Source organism: Colletotrichum phormii, assembly GCF_030913505.1.
Source record: "Colletotrichum phormii strain CBS 102054 chromosome Unknown BDP81scaffold_8, whole genome shotgun sequence".
NCBI lineage: Eukaryota > Fungi > Ascomycota > Sordariomycetes > Glomerellales > Glomerellaceae > Colletotrichum > Colletotrichum phormii.
Window position 1 is genome coordinate 267709 of NW_026851450.1, and position 19293 is coordinate 287001.

At 52.8% G+C, this 19293-nt stretch overlaps 6 protein-coding genes across 6 annotated transcripts; 2 read left to right on the forward strand and 4 right to left on the reverse strand.

Moving 5' to 3' along the window:
- Window positions 1-18: 18 nt before the first annotated feature.
- Window positions 19-1173, reverse strand: BDP81DRAFT_318007 (uncharacterized protein; the record flags this gene model as incomplete). Its single annotated transcript, XM_060584313.1, has 3 exons — window positions 19-470; window positions 528-921; window positions 1081-1173. The coding sequence occupies 3 exons, from the start codon at window positions 1171-1173 to the stop codon at window positions 19-21; spliced, it is 939 nt and encodes a 312-aa protein (XP_060446124.1).
- Window positions 1174-3526: 2353 nt separating this feature from the next.
- Window positions 3527-4460, forward strand: BDP81DRAFT_425390 (uncharacterized protein). The gene has a single exon (XM_060590213.1). The coding sequence runs from the start codon at window positions 3713-3715 to the stop codon at window positions 4154-4156; it is 444 nt and encodes a 147-aa protein (XP_060446125.1). The 5' UTR covers window positions 3527-3712; the 3' UTR covers window positions 4157-4460.
- BDP81DRAFT_516807 (endoribonuclease L-PSP) lies at window positions 4271-4915 on the reverse strand (the record flags this gene model as incomplete). Its single annotated transcript, XM_060595882.1, has 2 exons — window positions 4271-4737; window positions 4804-4915. 2 exons carry the CDS (start codon window positions 4913-4915, stop codon window positions 4427-4429), a joined length of 423 nt encoding a protein of 140 aa, XP_060446126.1. The 3' UTR covers window positions 4271-4426.
- Window positions 4916-5361: 446 nt separating this feature from the next.
- On the reverse strand, window positions 5362-7908 carry BDP81DRAFT_425392 (metal ion transporter metal ion transporter). The gene is made up of 4 exons (XM_060590214.1): window positions 7409-7908; window positions 7078-7316; window positions 6730-7004; window positions 5362-6662 (listed from the first exon to the last, which is right to left on the reverse strand). Exons 1-4 carry the CDS (start codon window positions 7881-7883, stop codon window positions 5795-5797), a joined length of 1857 nt encoding a protein of 618 aa, XP_060446127.1. The 5' UTR covers window positions 7884-7908; the 3' UTR covers window positions 5362-5794.
- A 3051-nt stretch (window positions 7909-10959) lies between these two features.
- BDP81DRAFT_317904 (uncharacterized protein) lies at window positions 10960-11499 on the reverse strand (the record flags this gene model as incomplete). Its single annotated transcript, XM_060584305.1, has 2 exons — window positions 10960-11128; window positions 11186-11499. 2 exons carry the CDS (start codon window positions 11497-11499, stop codon window positions 10960-10962), a joined length of 483 nt encoding a protein of 160 aa, XP_060446128.1.
- A 6724-nt stretch (window positions 11500-18223) lies between these two features.
- Window positions 18224-18786, forward strand: BDP81DRAFT_425396 (uncharacterized protein). Its single transcript, XM_060590215.1, has one exon. It carries the CDS (start codon window positions 18260-18262, stop codon window positions 18758-18760), a length of 501 nt encoding a protein of 166 aa, XP_060446129.1. The 5' UTR covers window positions 18224-18259; the 3' UTR covers window positions 18761-18786.
- The last annotated feature ends 507 nt before the right edge of the window (window positions 18787-19293 follow it).

The following is a 19293-nucleotide window of genomic DNA, read 5'->3' on the forward strand; positions in this document are numbered from 1 at the left end:
CCGTAAGACTTTCTGTAGTTAGCACAAGAAACTGTGATATCTGTCTCTTCCAAAACGTACCACATAGACCCCGACTAGGAGGGATATTGACTGAATCGTCGTGATGGTCGGTCGTTTCATATCATAATGCAAGAGCACTTCGGCCTTTTGAAGAAAGATTTTGCCGGCTGTATTTTGGTCTTCTGGGATGGAGCGGGTGTCGATTCTATCGGAATAGCGTGATCCTAGAGCAAGAATGCAGTTGAGTAAACATGGGCTGAAGAAGCGGCCTTGCGTCTTCATGCTCTCCCTGAATAGCTTTTCGTCGACGACTTGACACCAGGGATTTTGATACTCAAAGAACAGGTCTATGAGCTCTGTTGTGAGATCCTCTGGGTAGACGTCTGCCTCCAGAGGGAGGATGTAGCGATTTGTCTCCATGGACTTGGATGTCAACGGACTAGCATGATCGTCGGACTCTGACGTAGATTCTACAGGCTGGTCAATAACCACCCCGGCCGGGCTAAGACTAATCACCCGATACGTACCACTCTGGAACTCCAAGCGACCGCTCGCTGGACCGAAATATCGCATCTCTCCATCCTGGTCATAGTTGACCGATTCATCCAGAGAAAGAGCTCCTTCAAAGGTCGCACAGAGATCGTCAAAGGCCGAGGCGCTGAGTCCAGCATCGCTACCAGTTGCTAACGTACTCGCGATGGACGATAGTTGTGGTGCTGTCCCGGCCGCTGAGAGCTGGGCGACGGCTGCCTCGACATCGATGGTGTGGGACTGTAACACGGCTTCCAGTAGGTCGATCCGGTTTCTCAAAAGTTGCACATATGTCTTGGAAGCAGGTTTGCGACCATCCTCTTCACTCCTGTAGAGACAGTTGATGGAACGTTCGGAACACCGGCCGCAGATGGGCCGTAGTCCGTCACACTAAAAGAATTGGCACCTTTCAGTCAGTATTATGACAAACATAAAACCAGATCAACACTCGTTTGTCACTACGAGTATTACTATACGAGTATAGACTGTGCTGGTTCCCAAAGGTGTGTGGTGGGCTGATCGACCAGAAGGAAAATATATTCCACCCACCTTTGCCCTCCGGCGCCGACACTCCTCACAGGCCTTTGACGTGTACCTGCGCTTCGGCTGGCTTGCGGCCCGCTCCGACGACGCTTGGGGCATAGCAGCGAAGGAGGAGGTGGGGGGGGGCAGCAAGAGAGAAGGATGGCAAGGGTCCTATCCTAACGGCTGATATAATCCTTCCTCTGAGAAAGCCCGCGGTCACCTTCGATTTTGGGACAATGTGGAAAGTCGGAAGCACAACGGTGGGCACTTGGTAATAGTTTCGCGTTTCGCAGCTTCTCTTGTCCGCACGACAACACCCCAAAGACTTGTGGTCAAGGGCGGGGCTTATCACATGGACTTGAACCAGTGGATGACTAAGGAGCGGGGGAGGAATTCATATTCCGCCCTCTGCGTCATGGCACGAGTATTTTTCACGGCTCTTGAGTTGGTTTTTGTTGCAGAGCGTCGAGGTGTACACAGTAGAAGACATATCATAGTGGATGCAGCAATTCTTGTTCTTTGACAGAGACCATTTCTCGTCTCCAAAGTCTCCCATACTATTATTGAGGTTTTCAGGCGTGGCCGGAAGTGTACGCTTTGATCTTCTCCCCGGGTGGGGCCGCCACGGCCAGCGAATCTTGATGGAATCCTACTGGCAAGAAAGAAGTAAAAGCCTGTAAGCTCTTCGTGTTGGTGAGAACGGCACGAGAAGCTCTGGCTTTGAATACCTGCTGGCTTGGTAAATGCAATAACAAAAAAGGGATTGCCTATGTAAGAGACATGAAGTCCCCAGTCCGAGAATAAGACCACCTCCGGCCTTGGCCCGGAGATCAGATCGCGGGAAACCCAAAATAGAAGTCAGAGAGGATCCCCGTGCGGATCAGCGCCGTGTCAGTTCATCTTATGCCGGGCCACCGACTTGGTTACTCCCGTCTTGGTAGGGGCAGGATTTCAATGCTTCTTGTATGATCTGATGCTCTGATTTGTCGCCAATTTCAAATTCTCAGTACGCATGAACAATGGGTGACCTAGAGTGAAGGATTACCGTTTCTCTGATGAACATGTAGGCTCTATCGCATCCCCGATCCTTCAGAGCGTACCAGTCCAGAACCTGAGCCTTACCTTGAAGCGCATGTTGACGACGCGGCTCAGTCAGTGACATTGATACTCACTCGCGACGCCCCGAAATCAACATTCGCTTCCACAATAATGAGGTGCAACCGTCAGCGCCATGACCGAGAGACACGGACAGACAGCAGGTCTGCGTTTTAGCGCGCGTGGAACGCACCGACGCCACACCAAGCACACCCTCGGCGCAGTGAACTAGCCATAATGTCGATCATAACAACGTCTTGCCTTACGTGGACACTCGGACGGCTGTTTTGAAGACTGGATTTGGGGGCAATTGATTGGTGAATTCTCGATGTCTTCGGGGGGAAGACTCTGCGCTTACTTGCAGAGATCCAGTACGTGTAATCTCGGCCCGCGACGATCCCTACCTGATGGCTGTCAAGCGGCTTACGCCGCAAAACGGTATTACTATTAAGAGCGAAGGAGGCTGTTTCCTCTTAACGATGAAGCAGGCTGGGAGTATTTTAAGCCTCACCTTTTGTTCCAACTAGTCTATCATGGTTGATCTAGCAAGCGCGAGCCTCTCTTTGTTGTGGTTGAGACGAAATTAGGGGTTTGAAGGTCTCAAGTAATCTCCAAGCTTGCGCAGGTGCCAAGCAGGGCTACCGCTCGAGTGCGCAGGCCGTGTGGTTGGGATGCGGAGAGTAGTCTCCAGAGACACGCGTAACTACGGCTCTTATGCGACAAGATGCATGTCTCGGACGAACACCTGGGTGATGGGTATGTTGCGCGCTGCAGTCGGAAAGGTGGTGCCTCGCGTCCAAAGCTTCGGGACCAAACGCAAACAGCGAGGGCCAGCACAGCTGAGCCAAGGTTAACGGGACATGGTTTTCTGGTTGAAACCTTTCCAAGAAAACATGTCCGCCGAGACATCTGTTTACTATTTTCTTCTCTTAGCACCATTTTTTCTATTACACCGAATAGAATCCCTCTGTCTTTCATACCAATATCAAAGAATCTGTAAATCTTACCGGCGTAAGTCCAGTGCCCCCCACGGACTTCTCCACGGATGCCCGCCTCCTCTTCCCCTGGGCCCCTGAAAGAACAAACAAAACCCGAGCCCGCTAGCGTGCAGCATCGAGGTCTCCTAGCGTCATGCTCCAACGTCCGGCTCGGCGGGAGCACGGTCGGGGCACGGCCGGTCCGGTGCCACTTAGCCTCCCTGCCTGCGTCTCCTGCTACTCGTCTCCACGAACTACACCGCCCTGAACCGTCAGCGGCGCAAACGGTCGGTTCAGCCACTTGAGGACTTGGGGGCTCCGGGGGTGGGATTCAGAGTTAAGGATGAAGAAAGTATAGGGGGACAAGGGGGTGCTGACGGGGTTGCGAGGTATGGAAACCTCCAACCGTCCGAAATAGCAGAGTTTGTCGGCCTGAGCTAAGGGGAAGTAGAGACATCTATAAGAAGGTTCCTGCTGGTCTTTGGTAATCGTGCATCATCAGCCTCGCCTCTCATTACATACAACAGCCAGCAACTAAACATACTCACTTCTTCACGATACCCAATTTTCGAACCCCCGCCAAAATGCCTTCCACCGTCGTCTCCACTCCCGTCCCCGCCGGCGTTGACCGCAACGCCGTCCTCTCCGCCATCCACAACCACGACCTGATGGTCAAGACCCTCTGTCCGGCTCTCATCTCCTACAACCTGGAGTCCGGCTCCGTCGGCGTCGGCCAGTCCGCCACCTACTCCGTCACCGACAAGAAGCCCATCGGCCAGACCACCTACCAACTTACCATCACCAACATCGAGGACGGTGTCGACACCCTCGTCAACGCCAAGCCCCCCGTCGGAACCCTCGTCATCACCGGCAAGTGGCGTATTGTTAACGAGGCCGCTGGTCTCATCCTCCGCGAGGAGGTCGACATTGAGGCCAACATGCTCATGAAGAAGATGGCCAAGGGCAACGTCGAGAAGACCCACCCCGAGCAGCACGCTGCTCTCCTGGTTCAGGCTGGCAAGGCATAAATGATGTATTAAAGCGACTATACCCCACTGGCTGAGTACATCGCCTTTGGAACCCGCTCGGTGTGATTGGCGTTTAACGGATACTGGGATCTTGTGACAAGATTACCTGACCTTATACAATAATGGGAATATGACATTTCGGGACATTTATTACACTTTCTCTCTTCTCTGGTATTTGTTTCCACCATGTGTGGTGTACTGTCGTGACTTGATTGTTCCTCATGATGTATGTTGGCTACGGCTGATTTTAAACTCAACCAATCCAAGTATCTATGCCTTCGAGGCTCCTTCCGGGACGTGAGCGACAACCTCAATCTCAACACGCATGTCGTCCTCACCAAGCCTCGGCACTCCCACACACATCCAAATCGGCTTGTGGTTCGGCATCCACTTTCTAAAGTTCCTTACCATGGCCGCCAAAGCTTCGTCGTTGATCGGCACATGGTACGAGTTGACCCGGAACACCTGTTCCCAGCCTGCTCCGCCAGCATCCTTGAGGTTGAGATCCACATTAGCGAATGCTTGATCGATTTGGGCATTGATTTCCTTGTAAAACTCGCCCGTCTTGGGGTCCCACCCGCCTGAGTCCCGTATTAGTATGTGCTCACTAGCTTAGCATTGAGAGGTCTATTGGCAACACGACCTACCTTGACCAGAGCATTCGATGCGGTCGCCCATCCTTACCGCCTGGTTGTAGCTGAAACCCTCGAGATTCCTCTGGCCTACACCTTCGTAGGAATGATACTTGAGATGAGACATGTCAGTAGTGTTTTGCGGGCCGTTCAAGGTCAGGACTTTGTAGATATGATTCAGTCGAAAGGAGTTGTAGTCAATGGCAATGACAATGGCATTCGGTTATTTGACTCTCAATTCGACAGCTATTTTAATAGAAAAAGGGTAGGCAAGCCATCTTGCGCGGACAATGAACCCCGACGTCATAAGATAGCGGAAACTATATTCCTGTACATGAGGAGCACCTTAGACTATTGTAGCGCCTGACTCGAGCCGATCCGATATTGCGGGGCTTTTCCGAGGACGGAGTAGATATATCTGACTTCGGAATATATCCTCCTTGGCAGCTTTATAATAACTTTAGTCAGGCCACTCTCATAATCCCATTATCATGATTGTCAAAGTCGATTACCAATTTCACGATATTGCGCGCAAGCAGACGATAACGCGTCACTTTTTGAATGCACGTGGACCCTAGACTTTGGACTGAAACCGCAGACTGACAGTAGAATATCACTGCTCACGGGATTTGACTAACAGGACCTATTCGTTTCCAAGTTCTCTTTTTAGAAGGCAAAATTTTTTCTTCTTGTGTACTTCGTCCCTTTCTTTTAGGCATGACTTTTTACAATGATGGAGGGTTGAACCTCGCCTGAATAACGTGACCAAAATACACTGGTTGAAGAGTGTGGTCTAATCAGAGCTAACAAAAGAACGACGGAAATCATGAAATCGAGCACAAAACCAAACAAAAGTCAAAAATTAAAGACAGATCAAGCCATGTCAAAAGGAAACCAGAGACAGACGACTTTGGGGTGTCCGCCCACACACCAGCGTCACCTTCAAAGCAGGAATGCCCCTCACCGGGCACACTGCTGTTTCCCGCTCCTTCACTCACTCACTTACTCACTCGCCCTTTCCAAGCAGAACCAAGTTGGCAACATTCATCGCCGCCATAATGACCCAAACCAAGACCGCAAAGCCGGCAGTATACCACGAATTCGCCATCTTGACAGCCCCATCCGCAGGCGCCGTCGCAGACTCTTCTTCGTCGTTGCCGCCGCCGCCCCCGATCCTGAATCGAGCGCCGCCGTCCGGTCCATCCCGGACAGTCATGAACTTATCCCTACAGGTAAAGTAAATCAACGGCGCCGTAACAAACGGCAAGACAACACTAAGCACCACCTGCGAAGCATTCAGCGCCTCGCTGACGCCCTTTCGCCCCACGGCGCCAGCAATCACAATACTCGGCGTGACGCTGATACTCCGCGTCGCCAGACGTCTCAGCCAAGGGCGGACTCTCCAATTCAAGGCGCCCTCGCTGACCATCTGCCCGGCAATAGTACACACGATCCCCGCCGAGACGCCAGAGAGAAGCAGCGCGAGAGCAAAGATGGTGCCCGCCGCCTTGGAAATCGAGTCCGTGAGGAGCTGGTGGATGCTAAAGATGTCCGCGTCCGGCGCCTCGGGGTTCCCGTACAAGGAAACGCCCGCGACGATGAGGATGGCCGAGTTGACGAATAGGGCAAAGGTGAAGAGCGAGATGCTCAGCTCGGCGGTCGAGGTTTTGAGGGAGTGTTTGATTGCTTTGGCGGAGGGGACGTAGTAGCCTTTGTCGATGCTGTCGCCGTTGAGGTCGACTTCGTCCATTTCGGGGGGCAGGAGGTTGTGTTTCGTGTCGTATTCTCGGAGACGGGCTTGGACGATGCCGGAGCCGAGGTAGAGGCTGTGCGGCATGACTGTTGCGCCTAGGATGCCGCAGGCTTGGTATAAGCTGCGTGCGATTAGATATCTCAAGGTGCTAGCTAGTCTGAGGAAGGGAGAGGCGAGGAGGAGATTACCCTTGCGACTCGACCACGGCACGCGATGGCAGATACCCCTGAAAGACTTCTCCCACCGGCGTATCCTTGATGAGCGAGAGCTGGATACAGAAGCAGACAACCACTGCCAGTACCAGACCGATGATGAAGTACTCAAAGATTCGCAGGCCTCTCATGGATCCGTGGGGTCGGTAAAAGATGAGAATGATCATGACGTCCAAGATGGAGATTGCGCATCCTGCGACCAGAGGTATGGCCGGCACAAGGAGGTTCAGACCAATCGCGAAGCCAATCACCTGTAAGCGAAGTCCTTTAGTATCGGAAAACAGCAGGAGTCGAAATGGAGTCCTAGCAGCTGTGGCAACTCACCTCAGCAATGTCCGTTGCAATGATGGCAACCTCTGCAAATACGTAGAGAACGTAGTTCATCCATCGCGGCAGGAAAGCCCGGCACGCCTCGGCCAGGTTGAGCCCGGTGACGGTGCCGAGCTTGATACACAAGCTCTGGAGAAAGATTGCAAAGAGGTTGGACAGGAGTACGACAAATAGCAATCTGAAACGGTAGCTTGCTCCTGCTGCGACGTCTGTTGAGTAGTTTCCGGGGTCGACTATGAAAAGATGAGGACGGATGTTAGTCAAAATCCACTTCCTTCTGCGGGTGTTTACGGAGGAAAGAGAGTAAGTAAGTAAGGAATCTCACTATACGCAACAGCAATCATGAACCCGGGCCCAATGAACGAGCCAAACTTCACAATGGCCTCTTTGACCCGACCATACAATGTCCGATGAATCCTGGGCGTGTCGCCTCCGTCGCCGGGAGGAAGTTGACGTGAGTGAAGGGTAGGGAGAGGGGTCGCGAGGACCTCCTCTCCCTCGGGTAGACCAAGCCCATCAGACTTGGTCGTCGCGGCCGCAGCTGCACCTGCAGCCGCGGGACCGGAGCCGCCGCCGCCTTTGCCCCAGTCCACATCGTAAGAGCGCGATACTATATCCCTGTCGCCCGTCCCCGAGTCTCCCAGCGAGAGATCCTTATCATCCTCCCCCGGCTCCAGGGCCCTGGCGTTGACGATCCCGTTGAGGTCTTCGTTGGTGGTCAAGTCATTTGACAGAGCGTTCGGGCTCTGGTTGTAGCCCTCCCCTTCGTAGGGCTCATCTGTGCGAGACGGACGATTCATTGTATTCGCTGTATTATAGTTTTCGCGAAGTCAAAACAGGACGGGGTGGGAATGACTTCATGACACGCGCGTTTGTCGTCAAATCTAGGGTCGTCGGCTAACCGGCTACTCAAAACCCATGACTAATCACAAGACAACACCTAGCGGGCCCGTCTAGTTTAACGTCGGCTATTGTTGCCATTTATTACAAAGATGCATCGAAAATGGTATTTTGACTAGTTTTCTCTAGACACTCGTTGTTGTTTGATATCAGAAGGCGCTGTGAGGTGAAATAGTGGTTGTTTCCGAATACGGCAAGTAAGCTTTGCAGTCCACTATGCCAAGCAGCCAAGCAAACTAGAGAGCTCAAGGTTGCATTTCAGCCCAAGACCAGAGGCTCGGGATTTTACAATGCATATTTGTAAAATTTTCATCCTTTCATCTCTACAGAGGAAGCTACCTAGTTTTGAATCTTTGGAAAATCTGCAACTTCGAGAGTTATTGAGGACATACCAGATGGTGAGCATTGGCGTGAATGTCGATCTGCCAACTTTCATGCGATTTGACAACTAAGAAGTTGGATCACGCCGGGTAAATCTTGAGAAACAACCAACAAGCAATGGATAAGATGCATCATTGTGTATCTGTATACACTGATTCGACGGAGATTTGGCCCGCTTCAGTGTACGCACAGAATCTTCCGCAAAGCACTCTGCCATGGAATCATGGATTACAGGCACACAATGTCCGAAGCATGAGCGAGCCTCGTGCGAATGGGTAATTACTGGACTCTGAGACGCCACTCTTAGATGAGTAATGAAATCACTCCCTTTCGCAGACTAAGTCATATGTTCCGTTCAACAAGCCGTCCCATGCGCAAGCCAGAAGTGATCCTGTGAGTCTCCGAGCCTCTCGAGACTAATATGTCATAAACGGGCCCAAGAGACGTGTACCAGCTCGTATGAGTGACTAGTCATCAAAGAAAAAGCACTCGCATCCAACTCGGTTGTCTCGACGCCAAGTGCAAAAAAGTCAGGTTCAATGGGTGAGTTGTGGCGGCAATGATCTCTAATACATGGCAGCCTCGTTGTGGTCCAAGAGTACATTCAGTTTCTTTTGCGGGGGGGCGCATGTCTGTCAACAGTTAAAATACAGAATTCAATAGCGCCAATGCAGATATGACCTGGTCCTGTTTTTTTGGCTGATGGGCTTCCGAAAGTATTAATTCCCACGGGGCGAAAGGGGCACCGCAGATATTTCTCGCCGAGACAGCTACATCGAGGCCCCCCCTCTAGATGAATATTGCAACATGGTAGATGATAATGCCTCTTTGTCACGAAAGAGGTATAGCAGTGGATATCTCAGGGGTAGAGATAAGGGGTAGTAGACAGGGGGGGGTATGGGCATACAAAAGGGGCTCCCTCGAGGGCTTCCCTTTTCCCCTTTTCCATAACTAGTTGATTAGACCACAGTTGAGATCCCGATTTCCATGAGCTACTCTATATGCTGATTCGTGACACTTTTCTAGTCATCGAAAGGATGAAAGTCGGGGGTACGCAAAGCAGCGGGGGAATCATATTCTTGAATTGCCATGATCAGACAAATGAATGTGCGTGATATGTTCTCAGCCTGTGGGCGATGAAGGACTAGCCTGCCTAAAGTTGCATTTTGTCAATATCTGTGTCTGTGGCCATCAATCAACTCCCCTGCACTTGTTTGGCAACAGCCCATCATCATCTTAACAGACCCCCAAATGTCATTCCAAAATCCTTCACGCCTGACGAGCCCTCCCAAACCAAACTCTTGCGCCTGACTCCCAAGAATCTAGTCAGCAGACACAGCGCGCGCCTCTGCCATACCCCCGCGCCCCGGAGCCGATCATAGCTCCCGTAAGGCCGATTATTCCCAACATGTCGTCAGCTTCCACCATCCCACCACCCACAAACCAATCCCTCTCTGCCTCATTCTTGACCCTCATTCGATCTTTGAGCGGCTAGAGCCGCCAATAGCAGCCTTCTTCAAGCACATCTCTCCGGACTTTGACGTGTGTCTCTTCCTCTGTATTCGGGCTCCCAATCATCCAACCGCAAAGGGTCTTTGACTAGCTCATGCCGATCCATAAGCTCGGTGGGAGTTTCGTGTAACGACCCGTCGCAAAACGTTGCGCTTGTGTACGGCTTTGTGCAAATATCGTAAACCTTTCAACCCGTCCTGGAGCATTTTGACAAATTGTCGATGGAAATACGTAACAATCAAGCCTCATTCGGCGAAATCTTTTCCCGCGTGCAACCTTCTACCGTAATACGAAATCGATGGTGGGTGTTGTGAGCGACGTCGGTAATCGGTGGCAAATGACGTCGGCGTGCTTTCGTCCTGTTCGGAAGCTGAGGAGGGATCATCGTGTGACGCAGGTCGACCACCACAAATTTCGCAGACCGCGACCCATTCGCAGCGGTAAAGTATTGGACAATGTCAATCGTGCAAAATGTGGTCGAGGTTGAAAGTTCTCACTCGGACAGCTCCGACGTGGTTGCGGAAGCCAGGGCGATGCGGATGGATGCAACAATATTCCTTTGGTCAATTCGAGGTCGACGCCTCTTCCCGCCTATGGCGAGGTGTATAAACAATATGCGAACGTAATCCCAAAGACCGTAGGCCTGTACCAATAACCCGGAACGCCTGATGCTGTCCTATGCCCAATATGTCATTTGATGGTTTGTCGAAACCCCCAATGATGATGATCGTTAGTGTACAAGTCGCGAGCCGATGCAAGTTTTTTTTTTTCCTCTCCAAATACCGTGACCGTGCCGTAAAGCCATAAACGAGTTCAGAATAACGCTATAGGCCATTTCGGCCACAAGGGGGTATCATGCCCTTCGCGGGCGGTGTCCGATTAGGCAGTGTAGTAAGTGCTCAAAGAGCATTCCATAGGGGTAGTTGTTCCTGAATGGATGGCGTCAGGGTGCGCGTCCCCCAGCGCATGGGGTTGCGATCGACCTACCATGGACGGTCGTGTTGTCGCGTGCCGAGTGTGAGTTGGTGTTTATGTGGTGCAATCTGTATCCTCCTCTTCAATCCAAGTTTACTCGTGAAATCCTTATTTCTTGCCCTTGCTTGGTGCGGCAGTGATTTTGCTCGTGGTCATGAGGTCGCCAATGTATTTTTGGAGGAACTTGTTGTTGTTATCAAGCTTGTCGTGTTCTTCTCTGACGGCCTCGATGCGGTTGAAGATGGTCAAGAGCGAGTCTTGCAAAGCCTTTGCGTGTCTGTAGATATGATGTTAGTGGTGGGAACGTCTCAAGGTGGCATGGGCTTTTGTTTACCTCTTGAGCTCTTCCCGCGCTTCCCTTCCAAGTGCCTCGATGTCTTCACTGGTCCTCCGTGGGCTCATAGCCCTCACATCGTCGGGCCCAAACTCTGCATCTACTGGGCCCACTGCTGAGCTGTCCCGGGGTACCACCAACGGCCCGCTGCTCTTTCTGCTGGGCAACCGAGGTCGGATAGGAGTTGGCTGGTGGATGTGGTGCTCTTCGTGTTCGTGATCGACCGAAGAGGAAGACGAGCTCGATTGAGACCGTTCGATATGAGGAGGAAGATGCGGCTGTTCGCTGAACTGTGCTTGGTGTTCGTTGTCCATGTTGGCACAACCTGGTGGAGTTGACTACTGTAGTTGTGTTTTGAAATGTTGAGTGTCGGTAAGAGTAGTGTGCGAGATTGCTGGCGGCTAGGGACGATGTGGATTTATTCGATTGCCCAGGTGCAGGAAAAACTGGTTGCTGAAGAGCGAAGAGGGCGGCTCAAAAGGCAAATATGGTTTGGAATGGATGCAACTTCGTCACCAGGCTCGATTTGAGAAACGGGGTCTTGCCACCTTGTAAAGCAGGGTCAAGGCTCTCTGGAGCTGGCTCACGGTGGCGGAGGAGTCGAGGATGGCGGCGGATAGAGTCAGGTGGTTGCAAAGGTGGTGTTAGGAGCGGTGATGGCGGCGGGTGGTGGTGTATATGGGGGCGTGGGTTATTATGGAATGTAGGGGTATTGGTGGTTGTATTCCGGAAGCAAGTAGGGTCCTACCGGTCTCGTAGACAGGGACAGAGCCGGCGACGGGAGGAGGGAAGAAGAGCAGATGAAAAGGAACAAGCCGAGTCGAGCCAAGGGGAAGAGGGAGATAAAAAAATAAAATAAAAAATAAAATAAAAAAAAAGGCGCGGTGGGCCGCAACGGGTAGTGTATGACTATGAATGAGGGGAGACGAGGTCTCGTGGGTGTGGTGTGGGTGGGTTTTTGGGCAGCCTCTTCCTTTTTTTTTTTTTTTTTTCTTGCGCTCAATTTTCCCTCTTCCTTGTCACTTTGTCCTTTGGGGGGGCGTACGGGTTCTTGGAAGAAGTTCGTCTCGCGCCGATTACTTCTCTTTTGCTGCTCCTTGAAGGTGGGGGTCGAATGGCAATCGGAATTTGAGGAGCGGGAGAAAAGAGAATAGAGACCCAGAGAATAGGTGACTGAGAGTGGGAATGTTGTGGGAGTAATACGGGATTGCGACGGTAGGGAAGGCCGAGCGAGGGAACGGAGCGATGAGAACCAGTATGTATGTATGTACTCGGTAGCGTGCGGATGCGTCGACGGCCGTGGTAGTTGTACAATGGAATGCGACCTGTGGGATTGGTAGAAAAAAGAGAGGTGAAAGGGTCGCAAATAGCTGGCTTGGCTTGGGTGGGTTTTGGTTCAGACGTTGACGTTTACAGGCGGCCAGGTTGTCGCGATCTGCGGTACTCAGGACCAGTTGCAAAGACTGGGATGCCCTCTTTGGCCTTTTTGGTTGGATTGTGGTGACTATGTGGTGACTATGTGGTGTCGATCGGATTGGGGCCCCCCTTGCCAAACTCCCACCCAATGTCGTAGGAGTCGAGGATTGAGTCTGCGGCAAAGGCAGACGGGGGTGTCGGGGGCTTGGGAAGCGTGGTGTGCGTGGGGCGCCTTGAGTACTGCTGGGTGTGCCGGGGGGTGATGATGGTGGAGAGTGACGATAGACACGACAGGGGTGTGGATGAGAGGGACCGCAGCGACAGGGACGGGGACAGCAAAGGTCCAAAGGCATGCGTACGTTGTAACTGGTTATTATGCGTAGAGTGGCCCGGTCAGGCTGAAGCGGTGTGGAGAAGGATGATGTTATCGCAACCGTTTTGTCGTCGGTTGTTTTGCCTCTGCAACTCTTTTCTCTTGGGAGAGCTAGGCTTTGCTTGTTTTCCGAGAGTTATTGCGTCAGGTAGCTAGCTGTGTGTGTCCGTTATGCCGTCCGGCTTGGATGGTATTCTATAATTCGCAGATTCGGCAGGTCGGTGCGGTGCGAGCTGCAACGAATTCGAGCATGCTACTATGAGCTGAGGGCCGTGATCCTGTGTTCCTGTATTGAAGCACGGTGTGGATTTCGCTAGCCATGTAGGAATTGTATGCGATGAGTTCGCACTAACTAACGCTTCCTGGTGTGTGAGGGAGCGGTGGCATGGACGGCTCCCGTGTGATGAAAGGTCGACCGCCGAGCCCAGTGGAATTACCGGAGGGTCGAATCGGAGATCGTGAGGGCACGCCGCAACACTGCTCCGGCGTCACAGAGTCCAGTGATGCCTATGATAGATCTTGAGCGTGATCTAGTCCTTGGCACTGCTGTTATGCAGGCGGCTAATTCTCAAAGTGGTGAACGTCTCAGGCGGGGTGGCTGGTGAGTCGTGGACCGAACTGTGACTGGGCTCTGTTGCACTCTCTCATATTCTGCCGTATGCAAGCAGGAAGGATGGTGACTGTGGTCTTGGACCACGAATTCTGATGTTCTGAACAGAGACTCAAAAGTTGCAGTGTGAAGACACGGAGATGGCCGGTTGTTGATGGTTTGGATTGAAAACAGGTGATGCTTGAGCGCTTGAACCAGCCATGCACCCATGGAAACAGAAACGCGCCGAGCAGAAATAGTGTAATGGGTAATTAGTGCGCAGTGGGGTGGCACGGCCTGGTTGGAATTCGAGATTGACGACAACTTCAACAGGACGACGGCGTGTTTGTGATTGTTTGCGCCTGAGACGGATGAGACTGATGAGACGGACGGATGCCAGAGAGGGGAAGGGCGGTACGTACCGCGTAAGGTAGCTATGGTCAGCGGTCATTGGTCACTGGCTAATGGTCACTGGTCAATGGTCACTGGTCAATGGTCACTGGACTTGCCCGTCGTCTTCAGCCTGGAAGGAACCGAATGTCCAAGTCGTGGGCTGTTGCTAAAAGCGTCCAAGTGCCCGGTTAGAATAAAAGGTGGAAGGAAGCCTTCGGGGGGGGGGGGGGGCAAGTTGCAACGATGAGGCAAGCACGCAAGGAACCGCGCAAAAGATGGGGAAAGCAAGGAAAGACCTGACGTGGGAAAAAAACAGGGAGGCTACCGCTTTCACCGAGAAAGTGCGAGTACGTACCTCGGGTCTTTCCATTGAACTCTGGGAAAGTACCCCCGTACCGCACCGGCGGGTCCTTTAATTCGGTGTCCCTGAGTCCCTGACCCTGCGACCTTCGCACTAAGACAAGCTGCAAATTTGGTAACTGCCCTGGGAAGTACTTTCTTGAGCACTTGACCTGAGGCATTCTTTTTCTGCCCACATGTCACGCTGGCCTTCCCCACACATTGTGACGTTGGTCGGGCATGTCAGCGCCCCGGTACGTACTGGAATACACATGATCTTCTAAGGTACGGATAGGTACGTACTCTCCATAGATAAGTTTTTTACGGTCTCCCTTCCGTTGCCTTCTCTCGGGCTTCCACTTCCCGTCCCGTAGCCAATTGTAATTTGCTGGGTGTCACCGTGCCACACCGGACGAGCTTCCGTTCTTCTCATTCTCATCCTCGGCCTCTCCTTCCATCCTGATTACTCGTACTCCTCCGGGCCACCTCCCTCTCCTTCCTGACCTGAAGGCATCTGCCTCTCTCACGATACTTCGACGACTCCATTGTCCGCACCTGACAACTGCCACGACTGCCTATTATTTGCAATTCCCTCTGGCTCACACTAGTAGGGTGCGACAGACACTAAGGCAGGTGGCGCGGAGTCTTGCCGACGTCGCTCCATGTGATGTGGCATGCGTCTCGCTGAGAATGTCCAAACTTCAGACTCCATCTAACATTTCCCCTTTGCCCATCGCCTTTGCTCTATTTTCCCATATCATACCAGCACGATAGTGTATTCGTACCGAAATGCCTCGTCTACCTCTACGGGTCAAAATGTGCCAATTCACAAATGCCACCCCTCGTCTCCATCGCTCCCTCTTGAGTCTTGACTCCTTGAGTTTTAGCACTGCTGTGTCACCGTTAATGCCGCCGACCCGCTATCCGCTATATTGCTGCGTACTCCTGCTTTTCTTCTACTCGGCATCATGCAAGTGGTCACCACTTCCGCCGAGCAATTCAAAGGGAACCTCCAATGCAGGAAAGAAAGCAACAGCTTGCCGAGATACTCTACAGATTCAACGACAAATGTCACAGCGTACGGAATACAGACACTCACACCTGCTAATTACCCGCCTGTACAAATGGGTAGTATAGATAGGTATCAAGACTTGTCTTCCCCGACGCATCCCAAAGATCCCTGGATCTCTAACCAACCAACCCAACGACATGCTACAAGGACTACACAGTACGTCTGCTCCTACGCTGTGGCTCTGCACCCTTTGCCCGCGTCTCGTGGGATCAAGTGTGTGCGAAGACGGATAGATGGATACGGAGTACTCCGTAAGAAAAGCAGCAGTACCCACGGAACTTACAGTATGCACATCTGCCAGTCGACGCAAGTAGAGATACTTCAGACTCTCCGCCGTTGAACCCCTGCTGGCCCAAATTGGCTGATCAGCGCCTGTGACGCCATACCCTCCGAGGTCAAGACTGACACCCCCGATCTCCACCATCCACGACAGGAACTCGAGTTGGGCTACGGATACGGATACCTATCCATCGATTCAATCCACTGTCTGAATACACAGAGAATTGTCTGCTGCCAAGCTCAACGCTTGACTTCTCACTGGCGCGCGAGCCTCCCCGCCGTCCACTCCCGGCAGACAGCAGCCGGTTTGGCGGCGTTGGCGGCGTTGGCGCCATCCACCCGCCCCCGTCTTGACTCTTGAGTCTTGAGTTTTCACTGCCAGGAGACAAGCGGTCGTAATCATGATTTCGTCTCCAGCACACGAGCGGATTCCAACTCCCATATGACTGTCCGCCAGTTGGGCCGATGAGGCGTAGCTGCTCGCTCAACAAGGACTCAAGAACTTCACCAGGGACCGCGCTTAATATCCGTAGGTATCCGTACGAAGTTCAAAGTATACGAACGGATACACCACGCTACGAATCGTACAGGGCATCGAGGGTGGCAGGTCGCGAGCGAGGTGGGGGTTTACGGTCCCCTTTTCCTCTCACGATGGAGCAACCGTCCCGCTCTCAACCGTTTCCTCCCAATCCTGATCCTCCCGTTTCCCGTGTCACGCGGCCAAGACGATGAGAGACTCGCCCCAGTACCAAAACGTTGTGACAATGACATGACGAGAAGAGAATTTCTTTTCATCGCCAGCGAAGCCCTCCTCGAACCTCCGTCACCGATCCCGCAGGACCGAGAACCCGAACTGCGACTACACGGCTTTGGGCATCCACGATGCTTATTCCAAGACACTGACCAACATCAGCAGCCGCCAGCGGTCAAACCCACGATGCCACTCTGTCACATTTCGGGATACCGCTGTCCGCAAAGATGACAGGATCCCTTCCCTCCCACTACGGCAGGCTCCCAAAACTCACTCGTCCAGTAACTCCCCACCCACCCAGGACCCTCTCGGCCCCGTTCCTACATTAGAATAACCGCCCGACCCAAGTAATATTCAACGCGACGTTGTACAGGATGTATACTAGTTGTTGCAGTTGCACACTACATTAGCTTGGCCAGCGCCACGGGTCCGACTGGGACAAGAGATGGGGAGCACTGCGTAAGGCAGGGACAAAGAAGGCAGCAGCACAAGGCAGAACTAGCAAGGAAAGGCTCACCGGCCAGGTAACCGAGACAGCAAAGCCGCTTGCTCACCTGTTTGCTTGCTGCACTTGCATGCGCTGACCGCAATGGAAAACCCAATGGTTGAGGGAGAAACCGAGAAAGAAGCATATCCTTTGTGTGTCTCCGATGCAGGGACCCCGGAGAGACAGGCTGAGATCTCGGAAGGCTTTTTCTTCTCTCTCGCTTCGCTTCTATCAGGGCCACCTTGTTCTCCTTTGCACTAGTTCCCCCCTCCCTGCTCTCTAGAGTCGGCGCAGTACGGATACAGTACGGAGTACGTTGGTCTTCAGATACGTTTTGCCCTTTCTTCTCCCCAAACTATCAAAGAGTTCGCCTGTACGGATCTTGACTCTTGCGCTCCCCCTCAAACACACACAAGATCGGGGTTTGGAACCCTCCCCGAGGATCCCTCCCGCAGTTTGCTTTAGCTATGACGCGGTTGCTGGCGGCTGAGAGGACAGCCGACGACTGCTCCCCCATGGATTCTGGCATTCTGCCCGTCTGCGCCTCCAAGAATGATCCCGGCGCCACAACCGTCGCATCTTACAGGCTGTGAACTCTCGTCCACCACCAGGAAACCTGACACACCGCAAGGGGCCTCGGACAAGGTACCCCGGAGCCCCTGGCATCGGCCGAGTGATGTCATCGGATCAGCGGCCGAAACTTGTCTCTCATTTTCATCAGCCTCTCAGATCGTTTGCTTCGTTCCCTCAATGTTGCCTCTTGTCATGCAGCAACTGGCAGCCTGTCTCCCTGCACCGTTCCGACAAATCACGAGTCAATCCTTCTGCCCATCTGTCGCCGTCATTCAATACAGCGTCTTCCGGCCTCTTCAAGCATGTCACCGTGGATTCCGACTGTCTCTCATGCTTCCCACCGGCAGCCGTTTCACCATTTCAACCACACGTCGACCTTCTGAGGCAGAGGAGGCATACCTACACGCAGCATCTGCATCGGTATTCGTAGGCATTCACAATCACGGCACTATAGACATGGGAGCCCTCGTCAATTCCCCGCAACAGAGCAACAGACGATCCTCTCAAGCCCGTGGGCGAATGGCTGCTCCCAAACGCTTCTCTCACATGGTTCAACCTTTCAGCGGGGGCTAGCTGAACACCTTGCTTGGTACTGACTTTATAGGAGATGATTCGCACAAATGAACCACCAGAAACACGCTTTCTCTCAGGCTTACGGTTGAAATCCTCCGTTGCTCGAAGCTAAGAGCAGATCTCCCTATTCACTAAGCTGCCACCGCTGGTGAGGAGCAGATCACCATCGTCTGCCCCCCCCCCCCCCCGTTTTCTCCGTTGTTTTTCGACACTCACGTCCCAAACAGTCATGTACACCGGGCATGGTGAACGGACGGATCATCACTGCGTCCCGTGCATATCGTCAGGCGGTCTGACTCTCCCAGCAATAGCATCGTGTGTTGGCGATGGGCTGCCAATGTCCAATGGTAGGATGAACGACGGTTCCACTTGCGAAATCCCCCAATTCCACTTCTCCATCGCACAACCTTTGAGTCATCTCCATCCGTCCATTCTTGACTATTCCAACAAACGCAGCCAAGCATCCGGTTTTTTGCTCAACGCACAGCCTGCCGTGTTGCAACCTCGTCTAGCATGCCCCGGCACCAGGCCAACATCTCTCCCGTGCTCAGCGTCCGAAATTAACATCTTGCCCGACTGGGAATGCCTAAGTCAACAAGGACGTACCCGTATCAATTTCCTGCAAGCCACCCGGCGATGGCTCCGAAAAGCAGGAATGGGAGCATGGCATTTCGCAAAAGCCCAAGGTCTCCAAAAATTTCCACCATCTTCCAGGCTCGTACAGTGTTAGCGCACCGGTTTCTCATATTGTTTCCGTCTTCCCTGTCATCTGGAAAGGACCCTTCCCTTCCCTTTCCAGCCTTTTGCCAAATCAGTGTCCCCCTCCCCTTCCCCCTCCTCAGATTCCGAACGAGGTAATGGCAACAAGCGATCGGCGGTGCCCAGCATGAAGACCAGCGCCCGGCACTCAGAACAGCAAAGCGACGGTCCCACAATAAGCCCGACTCAGCCGATCGTCTCCGGCCAATGGCATTCCCGGTATGGGGATCGTCATCAAAAGGGAAAATCCAAGGGGTGCTTGTCAGTGCTGCACTTTGCCTTGTCTGCGTGGACGGTTCAGGTTCCGGAGGGATGCTGTTGCAACGCTACAACCTCGCTCGCACTGCCATGCCCTATCATGAAGCCTACTCACATCTCATCAGCAGAGGATATCAGGAACAGAGACGTCTCCTCTCTCACTCGCTCACGGTTATTCGACAGAAGAGCTCCTATTACCCTCTCATTCGCATGTTCCACCGCCAGACCGACACCGAACACGCCGCT